The sequence below is a fragment of the Polypterus senegalus genome, chromosome 9, assembly GCF_016835505.1.
Source record: "Polypterus senegalus isolate Bchr_013 chromosome 9, ASM1683550v1, whole genome shotgun sequence".
NCBI lineage: Eukaryota > Metazoa > Chordata > Cladistia > Polypteriformes > Polypteridae > Polypterus > Polypterus senegalus.
Genome location: NC_053162.1, coordinates 104,010,907 through 104,025,186, shown reverse-complemented (window position 1 = coordinate 104,025,186; position 14,280 = coordinate 104,010,907). Strand labels below are relative to the sequence as shown.

The window sequence follows — 14,280 nt, the reverse complement described above, 5'->3', positions numbered from 1 at the left end:
CCAAGCATTTACTGGAGCTTGAGCAGATGTTTCTAAACACCTCAGAATTCACTGTGTAACTACCATCAGCAGTTACATCTTTCATCACAGAAGTGTGACAGTCATACAATCCATAACATCCCCACGATCATGTTCAATTAACAGATGAGGTGATATGCTTTGGTTCTTGGGCAGGTTTCATCTCCACACTTTGATCTTGCCATTACTCTGATACAGGTTAATCTTTGTCTCATCTGTCCACAAAACTTTTTCCAGAAATCTGCAAGCTCTTTTAAGTACTTTTTCACAAACTTTAATCTGGCCATCCTGTTTTAGTGGCAACTTATGATTTGTATCTTGGAGCGTGGGCTCTGTAAGTCTGTTCATGAAGTTTTCTGCAGATAATAATTTGTCACAAACATAACCTGCCTCCTGAAAACTATTTCTAATCTGTTAGACAGCCATTTGGGGCTTTCTCATTACCATAGCGAGGATTCTTTTGTCATCAGTAGTGAAGGTCTTCCTTGCCCTATCAGTCTCTTTATGACTATCTTTATGATATTCCAGACCACTGATTTAGGTAATTCTAAGATTTTTACCAATGTCTGTAATGTTTTATTCTTGGTTTTCAGCCTCATAATGGTTTCCTTGATTTTCACTGGCAAAGTTCTTTATGTTGAACAATGGCAACTACAGTCTCCAAAGGTAGTCTGTAAGTAGAAGCAAGCCTAGGTATCTTGTGCATGCAATACTGAAGCAAAAAAAATTACCTCAGTAACCACAAAAACCTGTGACTGGAAGTGCACCAAACTTTATGGTGCACTGAAATGGTGGGACCATGTATAAACAAATATTGTCATTTTTACAAGCACTTTAATCACATCCTAATTATATGATTTGTAATATTAAAGGAAAAGAGTACTAAATTAAGGAAAAGGGCGTCTTTGTTCCAAACATTATGAAGGCCACTGTACATGCATATGCTTGTACTTTTTGGACTGAATCCAGTTTAGGTGCTTCTGCTGGCCCAAGTTTATAGATTGACAGTGAATAATTCTGTGATGTTTCTTTTCATAAGGACCACTTTAATCAACTAAAAAAATAATCCATTCATATAGGGCCTTTCCCCTTGCTCAAAAAGTGTTTCCTAGAGTAAAGAAAGCTTTCCCACTTATCACATGGCTGATTTTCAAAATCAAAATCCTACAGAAGCGGATACAGTAGAATTTTTAAGAGAGCCATTTTTAGTGTTTTCCAGTTTTTTTGAAGTCTGCCTGTTAATTGCATTAATTTGGATTTTTACCATACATGTTATATACATCAGTTTTCATTACGAGTTGTAGTTTTCAAAAATGTCTAGTACAGGCTTGTATATATTATAGTTTAGCTAAAATGTGGTACAAATGGCCATAAATTGGTAAAACACATTTCAAATTTGTAGTTTTCCATTGAAAAAATACAAAACATTGACAGATCCAACAGTTTTGGAAATATAAAATTGCAAAGACATGCCTTCAACATGTTTTCTCAATATCACTCAACATACAGTATTCCACTCAAAACTTGATGAATTAAATCCATTTATTTCTTACTGCAAAAAATCGTAAAATTATTTACATGTCCCACTGTTCAAACCCATTCCTGTCTAGATGAGACAAAATGGCACACTATATTTCTTGCATTGCCAAGCAGTTTCCTGCTAGCGGTTCACCCATTTCATTCTCTCAGATGTGGTCCTTGTACTGGGACAGACAGAAAAACACACACACAGTGCCTGAGCAGCAGGAATCTGCAGAGACACACCATGTAATTGAGCTGCTAAAGCATAGTTTTCTGCATTTCATTGGCTCTGTGTCCTTTGCTTTGTAGATCTCATTGTGAAGAATACATTTTTTGTTAGCAATGTTAATAAAATGTCTACATAATGCACAATACTATACTAGAATTATGTGGTGGCTGGTATAATACAAAATATGTTCATCAGGAAGATCAACCAGTCATGTGTATATAGTACTAAATTACTGATTTCTGACATGAAATGTCTTTTATAGCTCAGTGTCATTAATCACCCTTAACTCTCCTTTGAACAGTGTTTCCTGGATGGCATTCATGTGTAGTATTTCTAAAAACTCAGACATATATGTGTGAGTAAATACAAATAAAATATTTTTAAGTGTTTAACTATCTTCACATACAGTGGGTACAGAAAGTATTCAGACACCCTTCATTTATTCACTCTTTGTTATATTGCAGCCATTTGCTAAAATCATTTAAATTAATTTTTTTCCTCATTAATGTACACACAGCACCCCATATTGACATACAAAAAAAAGAATTTTTGAAATTGTTGCCGATTTATTAAAAAAGAAAAACTGAAATATATCACATGGTCCTAAGTATTCAGACCCTTTGCTCAGTATTTAGTAGAAGCACCCTTTTGAGCTAATACAGCCATGTGTCTTCTTGGGAAAGATGCAACAAGTTTTTCACACTTGGATTTGGGGATCCTCTGCCATTTCTCCTTGCAGATCCTCTCCAGTTCTGTCAGGTTGGATGGTATACATTGGTGGACAGCCATTTTTAGGTCTCTCCAGAGATGCTCAATTGGGTTTAAGTCAGGGCTCTGGCTGGGCCATTCAAGAACAGTCACAGAGTTGTTGTGAAGCCACTCCTCCGTTATTTTAGCTGTGTGCTTAGGGTCATTGTCTTGTTGGAAGGTAAACCTTCGGCCCAGTCTGAGGTCCTTAGCACTCTGGAGAAGGTTTTTGTCCAGGATATCCCTGTACTTGGCCGCATTCATCTTTCCCTCGATTGCAACCAGTCGTCCTGTCCCTGCAGCTGAAAAACACCCCTACAGCATGATGCTGTCACCGCCATGCTGCACTGTGGGGACTGAATTGGACAAGTGATGAGCAGTGCCTGGTTGTCTCCACACATACCACTTAGAATTAAGGCCAAAAAGTTCTATCTTGGTCTCACCAGACCAGAGAATCTTATTTCTCACCATCTCAGAGTCCTTCAGGTGTCTTTTAGCAAACTCCATGCGGCTGTCATGTGTCTTGCACTGAGGAAAGGCTTCCAACAGGCCACTCTGCCATAAAGCCCTGACTGGTGGAGGGCTGCAGTGATGGTTGACTTTCTACAACTTTCTCCCATCTCCTGACTGCATCTCTGGAGCTCAGCCAAAGTGATCTTTGGGTTCTTCTTTACCTCTCTCACCAAGGCTCTTCTCCCCCGGTAGCACAGCTTGGCCGGACAGCCAGCTCTAGGAAGGGTTCTGGTCGTCCCAAATGTCTTCCATTTAAGGATTATGGAGGCCACTGTGCTCTTGGGAACCTTAAGGGCAGCAGAAATTTTTTCGTAACCTTGGCCAGATCTGTGCCTTACCACAATTCTGTCTCTGAGCTCTTCAGGCAGTTCCTTTGACCTCATGATTCTCATTTGCTCTGATATGCATTGTGAGCTGTAAGGTCTTATATAGACAGGTGTGTGGCTTTCCTAATCAAGTCCAATCAGTATAATCAAACATAGCTGGACTCAAATGAAGGTGATCTCAAGGATGATCAGAAGAAATGGAAAGCACCCGAGTTAAATATATGAGTGTCACAGCAAAGGGTCTGAATACTTAGGACCATGTGATATTTCAGTTTTTCTTTTTAAATAAATCTGCAACAATTTCAAAAATTCTTTTTTTTGTCTGTCAATATGGGGTGCTGTGTGTACATTAATGAGGAAAAAAATTAATTTAAATGATTAAATGATTTTAGCAAATGGCTGCAATATAACAAAGAGTGAAAAATTGAAGGGGGTCTGAGTACTTTCCGTACCCACTGTGGATCCAACCCCTCCAGAAAATGCAATTATTCATTCAATATCAAACTATCTAGTTTAGAGAAACTGTCAGCTAAATCATCACTATCCAAATAGCATTTGTTTGGTGGTAAATGCTTTTGGCCAGGCTATTTCAGTAACAATGCAGACTTTATCAGTCTCTCCGTATAAATGAATGATGATCCATTTACTCTGTAGTAATTCACATCCTTTTTCTGATGATTCATTTATGCACTTTGAGGTAATACAAGCCCTTTTCCTTTCCTCTAAAACATGCAGGTGAAACAGAGGACTAGGCAGAGCTACTGTAAACACATACTGATTTGAAGCAAAATTAAGTCTGATCTTGTCACTTAAATGACAGGAGATAGTCAATTTGGTGTTAGCTGACAGAAGATGTCTGGAACTTCTAACAGTGTCAGTTAAAACCGATTTTTAAACATTTATAAAAAGTTTGTGACTACTAAACACAGTGTTGTGTTCTTTTGGTACTACTTTCCAAACGCATAATTTTGCACTGTATACTCCAAGCACAAAAAAGCTTTTACTACCATCTGAGCATACAATTTCTTCAATGGAAGAAAATGCATCTATTTATAAACATGGAAAGCAGCATAAAGACAGGACAGAAAGCATTTGCTCTAGCTGGATATTTGTTTTATGCTAGACATAATAAGACCCATGGTCTGCAAAAAGTTCCACTGTTGTCTCATCTTTCCCAGACCCTCGGAAATGGTTTTGTAAATCTTAGAAATTGAACCTTTTTTGTGATCTGTTCAGGAATTTACTTTAATTATAGCAACAAGAGCTTGTTGAATCTTGATACCGACAACTTGACTGATACATAGCTAAGTTTAAAATAAGTTATTTTTAAAATGACCAAAACTAATGTAAGAAAATAGTTTATAAAAGTCTGGTTGTGTTCAATTATACGACTAGTGATGCTTTTAACAGGGTTGATTTAAGTATGGACAACTACATCTTTTCCAATGAGTTCCAGTTAGTGTTGCATAACTTTGTTCACTAAAACACACGCAGCAAAAAAACAAACACCAAAAAAAACCCCAACTTATTTGTTCAAAGAAGAGAACTCCATCTAATATTAGATTTTAGTTAAGGACATAAAAACATTCAGGGTCTAAAATTTACAACAGGGGAGATCAAGAAGGGTAAAATTACTTTTTCACAGTAGTGTTCCCCCACCAAAACACACCTGGATGACTTTCTTCAAATCCCTATTGCAGTACAGCTAGTTTACCTGGTCAAGTTCAGCCACTCTGTTCTTACAGTAATGAATTAACATGCATCCCTAACACATGTAAGCAGGCAAGCAAGTTTCATTGATTTTTATTAATAACTTGAGTGCCCGAAAAAGACAAACCGGGTAACATAAAATGCAACACTTTTGCTGCATTCACTATACAGTGGAGCTGGGAAGTCAGCAGTTGCAACTGAATCATTTGAGACCTTGGCATAAACATTGACGTCCAAATGAAAGCTGGTATTTGGCTGCTGTTCCAGCAACAAACGCTAACTAATAGATCTATAATCCCAATCAAAGAAGAAACCAAAAGGACTAGAGACACACAAAAAGTATGTTGTCATGTCTGAAAATTATTTTTTGGAATCTTGGCAATGATAAACAGCACAAATTTTGCTTGGAAGCTGCATTTAAAAAATCTGCACAAAGTAACCGTTAAGCGCAATGTATGAATAGTACATGAAGTAGCAAACATCAGTTAAGTCCGTCACAGTTAATTCTGGTAATGTTAATGTTTATCTTCTAAATATTTAAAATAATGGATTTGGGCATTTCTCTTAAATTATTCTAATAAATAAATCAAACCTATAAAGTGTTACTGTACTTACTGTCCGCAGTGTACACTGCCATTTTGGAATGACATCATAATCTGAAGTCAGACAAACTTGGACTTCAAAGACCAGGACTGAGTTTGCGAGTAGTAATACCAAGTTTGGAATGTGCTTTCTTTGTACTTTCAAAGTCTGATGTCAGAAATTGTGGGTTCCGAGTTTTAGTCGATCAAATACAGCATAACAATACAAGTTGACAGTGAAAAGAAATTTTACACCTGCTACCCCTCTCCTTAGCTACTAGGTATACTGTTAATAAAATTTTCACATCCAGTGTTTACTTTCTGGCAATATCATGGAATCAGAGATTGCAGAAAGGGTCTAAAAGGAGAGACCAAGTAAATCAGATTCCCTCATTAAAAGAAAACTCAACTAAATGACTCTTAAGTAAACACTAAACAAACAATGCTTTACCGATACATTTAACTCATGTAATGAACATTTTGAACTTTTACAATTTTTGGCGGCAACATTAAATGTAATACAGTATTCAAATAACTTTTTTTTAAACTAAAAAAGCAACTCAGACATTGTACAAAATGTACTTGCCAAACACAGTGTAGTAAAGAAACAGAATATTAAAAGTGGTTAATATTAACTATTTAACATTTTTAAAAATAAGATCCTTACCAATGGTGTAGACTTCATTCCAATCGAGAGGAACTGGAGCTTTTCTTTTCCTCCACAATTTGTCCATAGTGAGCAAGTATTTTATGTCATCTTTAAAAAGCTTAAAAAGTATTTAAGCATAAAACAATTAATGGAGAATATAGGTACATTTTTTTTTATTTTTAAACCATCAAGGTACTATTACCTTATTAAAAAGCTTTACTGTATCATATCCAGTGGATTTTGCCCAGTCTTTTGTTGAGACTCGTTTAATGTCACCATCTTTATTTGAAGCACCAGCTCTTGCTGCTGCTTCTTCTGGCTCCCCTTTAAAACACCACAAAAAAGAACTATAGTTAAAATATTTTTTTAGAACTGTGCCTCTTTGCTTGGTTTTTAAAAATGCACAGAGAACGAACTCCAAAAATAAGAGATTAGATTTTAGCTAACAAAACAAAGCACATTAGGCTGTACAGTATAAGCAAAGCATATGTCATTATTTGATAAAATCTTTACCTGAAAACAAAGTCATGTAATTGACATGGAAGAAGTGTATCCTACAGCTAAATTTGATACACTGTCCTATATTTCATAATATTATTATAGTATCAAGGTATTAATTCAATATACACTTACTGATTTTTTTAATACACTTTTTAAATACTTTGTCCTACTTAGTGTAGGTTTTTACTTATTTGTGCAGAAAAAAACCCAGGCAAAAAACATGTTATTTGTTTACAAACTATGTTGTATTCAAAATATTTTGTTTAACATGAATACCAGAACCTAGAAAATGTAAATAAGTAAAATAAGAGAAAATAACACATTAATAGTCTCAAAGAAGAAATAAAAATAACACACGTATGCAGGTGGCAAAAATTTTACCCCACAATGTATGTGTGTGACTAAATACAATCATTTCATAATATAAAGTTACATTCTAAAACTAATTTAGTGGTTAGGATGGCATGTAGACACACAAGTGCTCAGAGCAAGGAGATAATCCCAAATAAATTGCCTTTTCTTGGTAAACCAGCTTTTTTGTTCTTAGTGAATTTCAGTACTTTGTCTACAGTTGTGTCCTTGGCAGTTATGTTAAAAAATAGCCCATGTCTTATTTTTAAATCAAACTTTCAGTGATTCATGTACAAATGGTTTGAACAAGCCACTGTATCTTTTATAAGTTGCACTGAGGAAAAACAAAACTTAAGGCTATAAGGCTTTTAGAGACACTAAATTATTCAATATCGCCTGCACTTGAAAAGTAAATTCAAGTAATTTGCCAAAGATGAACGACAGCAGATGTTCAACTTGACTTCAAACTAAAATGTTCCATGTCCCATTTCCAGAAAATTGCTCCATTCCTCAACCTGAATAAGTCATTAAAACTTGCTTAAATGCTAAAAGAACATGCCTCTCAATAATTAGTAAAATATTGTCTAAAGGAATTAATAATGATGCATGTGATCAAAGCTGCGCCAGCCAATTTTATGCCAATTTCTTCCACTTCCAATTTCACAAAAATACTTACAAGCTGCTTCAGGGTCTGCAGTGTCAGGGGACACTTCTTGATCTGCATCTTCTTCTCCAAAAAGTTGGCTAGACAAAGTATTGGGAGAAATTAACAATCAAAAAGCTTTAGTTTGTTTTGTTTTTGTATTGCTACAAAGAAACATTATTTAAAGGAACTAGAATCTTATAGTATATAGCATATAAATATAGCAGATATTATAAAATTACATAAAAGAATGTGTTGTGAACTAATAAATTAACAATCAAAAGGCACACAAAATATATTTATGAACCAATAGGGGCAGTTTGCAAAATATACAAGACATTTCACCTTTTCAGAATAATGAAATTAGATTATTTAGACTCAATTATAGCAGAGAAAATAAAAATTAAGCAGTATATAAACAGTTTCTTTAAAAAAATATATTTTCAGGTTGAAATTATTTCTTCATAATCATGGAATGCTATATTGCCTATACCTATATAGGTTTCACACATTTATAAGGAGTTTTAGTTTTAACTGTATCTAATGATAGTTTAAAACCTTTATACTTGTGTGTGAATCATAAATCTATTAATAAAATGTTGGTGTTTCAGCTGTCTGACCTGGAGAAATAACAGAGCTACATTAGGGTAGATGGGAAAACTCATTAAATAACATAACTGTGTGACACAAATTCTACAGCCTACAACAAGCAATTGCTATTGGGCATACATGCGTGCTTGCAAAACAAACTTCTGATGGAAGGTGGAGAAATACACCCTGTTAGCAGAAAACAGAATTTGTAAATTACTAACACTAACCAAATTAATGGAATATGTACACACTTTGCATTGATGCAAAGGGTGGGAAGAAGCAACACTTTTTGTAGACCTCAAGAGCAGCAACACTGGTACACAGAGTGAGCGTCTGAAAAGACGAGCTGTAGCTTCTTTAGCCATACAGCATGACACAAACGTGAAATGAACTTTGAGCCTGTTTACAATCACTAAGACATTCACCTGCAAATGCCTGTGTGAAAAAGAAATCCGTGAACGAAATTACAAATGCTATAATGCCAAGTCACAATTACTTCATCAAAGCAGCGCTCCCACAAAAGTATGAAGAATGCAGGTGAAAAGATCACTCCGATATTAAATCAATTGAAGCAAAATGAAGTTAGGTTCAATCCACATATATGAACAATTTACTGATTAAGCACTACATTAATAAAGCACTGTAAACTGGTAAACAAGAGTTTACAATTCACATACCCTGGGATGTAAATGCTTTGTAAGGGGAAAGCAAATAGATATTTCTTTCCAAAAATTCTTGGCCTCTGCAAAATATCACTTCAAATTCCTATGTGGTAAAGTGTCTGCATTCTTACATGAGTATTTTGAGTGCTGCATTTGTAAACAACATTCAAAGAAAACATGGTTTTTCATGGTTTCTTTGTATCAATATATGTTTATTACAGTTGTGCTTCTCTCTTATTGATTATTTTGTAAGTATTTACACGTTTAGAAAGGTAAGAGATAAGAAAATAAATGGCTCCACACTTATCAGGACTTTTAAAGAGTTTTTGTCGTTGATTGCAGATGACGAGTCAGAGACTCAGAAGGATGACAAACAAGCACCACAGAGTGATGAAGCACAGTCTTAGGCAGGAAATTGTAGAGGGAAAGAGCGTTTGTGGTTTAAAACAGAATTCAAAGAGCTCCAGTCCATACATAAAAACCAAGCCTTAAAACTTACCAAATATGACAATTTTTCAAGCCAAGAATACTAGAGGTGGGAGGGTATGGGTTTGTTCAGTTATTTTAAAAGAAGAATGGCTAAGCATTTCACCTCACTGCTCCTCTCATTTCTGAAGCAACCTTTCACCCCTTTCAGGACACAGTTTCCTGTAACTCATTTTTGTCAATGTAGTAACACATCATTTTTGTTTAGGGAACAATTCAATGCTTTGTGACACCCGCAGTGCATTGGCAAGGTTGACAACAAGCCAGACAGTGGGCATCTTGTAGTTCGGGTGAGTTTTATTTGCAGGTGCGCCAAAAAAAAAAAAAAAAAGCCACACACACACAAAACAATGTCCTGATCAAAAACAGTGAAAAATATTTACAGTGCTTCTTGCCAGTCCCAAAGTGAAAATAATCAAAGGCAAAAGCTGTAGTCTTCCTAAATATTGAAACACAGTCAGGATGAAAATATATAATGGTATATTGTGAAAACCACTATACCAGCCACAGTCTCCACCCATCTGAGTCCAAAGACAACCACTACAGGCAAAACTAACACATGCATGTAATATGTGAAAAAAAACAAACTAAACGCTCCACACTTTTTATTTTATCCTGGGAAAGTGGCTATAGAGATGTTTGCCTTTTGGATGGGCAGAAATGCGGCATCCATCAAGCCTGAGATGGATGCATGCTCAGCCCACTGACAGCACCACACCATGCGTACCTACCAAAGCCAAAAGTTAAAAATCGTTCTCTATTTTTTCTCTGTATGTGTTCTATACTATATGAACTGTATTTGTGATAGACAGAATATACTGATGAGCTCCAATTGACTGGAAAAAAAAAAAAAAAAAAATTGGACTCACTAAAAGCGGAAAGACATGCAGCCCAATGCTATTGCCAGGCCGTGGACAAATGGCAATTGTTGGCGCACTTCTGGAAAGTATTAAATAATGAGCGTCTGTTGTAGGAAGATGGAAATTCTATTTCCACCACTGAAAAACTGACATTTCAAGGGACAAGCCCACTTTGTTATGACAGGCTGACATATGGGTAAGGATGAACTTTCAGCTATCATGGAGTTGGGAGAAATTTTTCACTTTCCAAAATTAAACTAAAAGAAGCAATCAAATCCGGGAGGCCCAAATGAGTTATAGTTGGAGTAAGTCTGGTTATTGATCTTATTTTTTTTTGCAGCAGACTGCCATTTACTGCAATGTATGTGAGATTCAAGTGAATGCATGGTCTCTAGTGTTGGGTGTGTTGCTTGATATGCATGTTACTATGTTGCCTAGTTTATTTAACAAGACTTGTTCTATTTAACAATGTCTTGTTTATTTAACAAGACGTTCTGCAATACTGTTTATTAATTCGACACAATCTGTTGAAAAATCTTTTGGTTGTGGATTGGGCATTGAAAAGTGAACTATTTGGCAATGACAGAAGAATTGTTTTGCTAAGCTGCATTGTCTATGCCATCTGCAACTAATATCCTTCACTAATTGGTGTTTTCATTGGATACAAAGAAGCAGAAGAGGCTTTGAGTGTACTATGAAAACAACAAGTACTTCTGGTTGTTTGCATATGGTTTCTAGATTAATTCGCTAATTACATGAAAACTGTCCATGACAGCCTCTATGAGCAAACAGAAAAAATACACTTACCTCAAAAAAACAATGCCAAGAATATATAAAAAGAATTGTTACTTGCAGTTTGCATTTGTTATCTTAAGTATGCTTCAGAAAAACAGAAGGCATACTTTATCAAATCAAAACTTTTGCCACCTCAAAGTGGATGTATTGGGCATGTTATGAGGCTTTTGGTGTCCCTTGAATACTATTTTAAACCACAACAGCAAACACTATATATATATATTATATATAAAATACAGTATATACACATACATATAGTACACACACACAGACACATACAGTGCATCCGGAAAGCAGCGCATCACTTTTTCCACATTTTGTTATGTTGCAGCCTTATTCCAAAATGAATTAAATTAATTTTTTTCCTCAGAATTCCACACACAACACCCCATAATGACAACATGAAAAACGTTTATTTGAGATTTTTGCAAATTTATTAAAAATAAAAAAACTGAGAAATCACATGTACATAAGTATTCACAGCCTTTGCTCAATACTTTGTCGATGCACCTTTGGCAGCAATTACAGTCTCAAGTCTTTTTGAATAGGATGCCATAAGCTTGTCAACACCTATCCTTGGCCAGTTTCACCCACTCCTCTTTGCAGCACCTCTCAAGCTCCATCAGGTTGGATGGGAAGTGTCAGTGCACAGCCATTTTAAGATCTCTCCAGAGATGTTCAATCGGATTCACATGCGGGCTCTGGCTGGACCACTCAAGGACATTCACAGAGTTGTCCTGAAGCCACTCCTTTGATATCTTGGTTGTGTGCTTAGGGTCGTTGCCCTGCTGAAAGATGAGCTGTCGCACCAGTCTGAGGTCAAGAGCGCTCTGGAGCAGGTTTTCATCCAGGATGTCTCTGTACATTGCTGCAGTCATCTTTCCCTTTATCCTGACTAGTCTCCCAGTTCCTGCCGCTGAAAAACATCCCCACAGCATGATACTGCCACCAACCTGCTTCACTGTAGGGATGGTATTGGCTTGGTGATGAGCGATGCCTGGTTTCCTCCAAACATGACGCCTGGCATTCACACCAAAGAGTTAAATCTTTGTCTCATCAGACCAGAAAATTTTTTTTCTCATGGTCTGAGAGTCCTTCAGGTTCCTTTTGGCAAACTCCAGGCGGGCTGCCATGTGCCTTTTACTAAGGAGTGGCTTCTGTCTGGCTACTCTACCATATAGTCCTGATTGGTGAATTGCTGCAGAGATGGTTGTCCTTCTGGAAAGTTCTCCTCTTTCCACAGAGGACCTCTGGAGCGCAGACAGAGTGACCATCGGATTCTTGGTCACCTCCCTGACTAAGGCCCTTCTCCCCCGATCGCTCAGTTTAGATGGCCGCCAGCTCTAGAAAGAGTTCTGGTGGTTTCAAACTTCTTCCACTTATGGATGATGGAGGCTACTGTGCTCATTGGGACCTTCAAAGCAGCAGAAATTTTTCTGTAACCTTCCCCAGATTTGTGCTTCGAGACAATCCTGTCTCTGAGGTCTACAGACAATTCCTTTGACTTCATGCTTGGTTTGTGCTCTGGCATGAACTGTCAACTGTGGGACCTTATATAGACAGGTGTGTGCCTTTCCAAATCATGTCCAATTAACTGAATTTACCACAGGTGGACTCCAATTAAGCTGCAGAAACATCTCAAGGATGATCAGGGGAAACAGGATGCGCCTGAGTTTAGCTTTAAGCTTCATGGCAAAGGGTGTGAATACTTATGTACATGTGATTTCTTAGTTTTTTTATTTTTAATAAATTTGCAAAAATCTCAAATAAACGTTTTTCATGTTGTCATTATGGGGTGTTGTGTGTGGAATTCTGAGGAAAAAAATTAATTTAATTCATTTTGGAATAAGGCTGCAACATAAAATGTGGAAAAAGTGATGCGCTATGAATACATTCTGGATGCACTGTATGTGTGTGTATTATATATATATATATATATATATATATATATATATATATATATATATGTATATATGAGCACAACCTTGTGTCAAATTAATATACACTGTAATTGTGAAGAAATTACTTTAACCTGAAAAATACATATATTTGAAGCATCAATTTTTGTGCAAACTTGTGCAATCCTTGCAGCTTTGATTAAAAAAAATATGGTAAATATGAGCTTTACAAAAAACCAAGATGGGCCAAAGTTTAAGTTTAGAACAAACTGGAAAATAAAATGAGCACAGATTACAAAATGAAACATGCTCTGCCTATTTGACAACTCCACGCTTCCACTTAAATCTAAATGAATACTACCCCTAGTTGTGATGTATAAAACAAGATGAAGCAGTAGTCTGGAAAGAAATAACCATGTTGTTGTCTTCAAGTCACATTCTCAAGACACAGAAAGAAAAGCAAAGCTTGTGAGAGCCTGATCTCCTTTCTACACAAGTCCTGTTCTAGTTATATGGCTTGTATTTTAAAAATAATTGGCAATTTCTCACTTAATCAGGCAAAGGGTATACTCCGCTTTAAAACTGCCACTATGCCTGTTGTTAAGACAGGGAAAAATATATTTATACTTTATTAAGTGTTTCAGACCGATGATCACCATCCTAAAGTCAAAGGAACATTTACAGCCAACAGCCACTTAATCACCAAATTCCATAGTATAATTATTAAATACTAAAATCTAATCCAGTATTTCTAGATTTGCATTTCAAAGCTCCAGAGTTTTCCAGAGATCAACAACCTATTGACCATAAAGCAAGAGTAATAAGCTGCTGGACAGCACTGATTTAGCAGAAGCAGCAAATATCACCAGCCAGAAAGAATTTAAAGATTGCAATGCTACAGCAGGACTTTCCAAGCTGACATCAAGATTAATTTACAACAGACCTATGTAGAGACTGACATTAGCTGAACTAGAGGGGGGCAGAGCTTGAACATATATTGAGCAAGTCAAAGAAGAAACAATCACAACATGCAAAAAGAGGCAGAGCAGGGAGGAACAGCTATGAAATAAATATTTTGTATTTTAAGGGGCAAAAAAGTTTCATACAAGGGTATTTTTGCCTTTCGTCATTGGTTACTTCCAATTTTGGTAAGGAATACACAAAAATACATAAGCAGACATAAGTAAAATATGACACAA

General features: G+C 36.2%; 1 protein-coding gene across 2 annotated transcripts in view; it reads right to left on the bottom strand.

The window, feature by feature from the left end:
• uba2 (ubiquitin-like modifier activating enzyme 2) overlaps positions 1 to 14,280 on the bottom strand; it is a 64,882-nt gene that overhangs the window by 32,003 nt on the left and 18,599 nt on the right. For both annotated transcript variants that reach the window (XM_039763553.1, XM_039763552.1), the window contains exons 7-9: positions 7,823 to 7,890; positions 6,497 to 6,618; positions 6,313 to 6,412 (exon numbers count right to left, since the gene is read on the bottom strand). In XM_039763553.1, the coding sequence (XP_039619487.1) occupies positions 6,313 to 6,412; positions 6,497 to 6,618; positions 7,823 to 7,890 (290 nt within the window). The remainder of the gene's footprint in view (positions 1 to 6,312; positions 6,413 to 6,496; positions 6,619 to 7,822; positions 7,891 to 14,280) is intronic.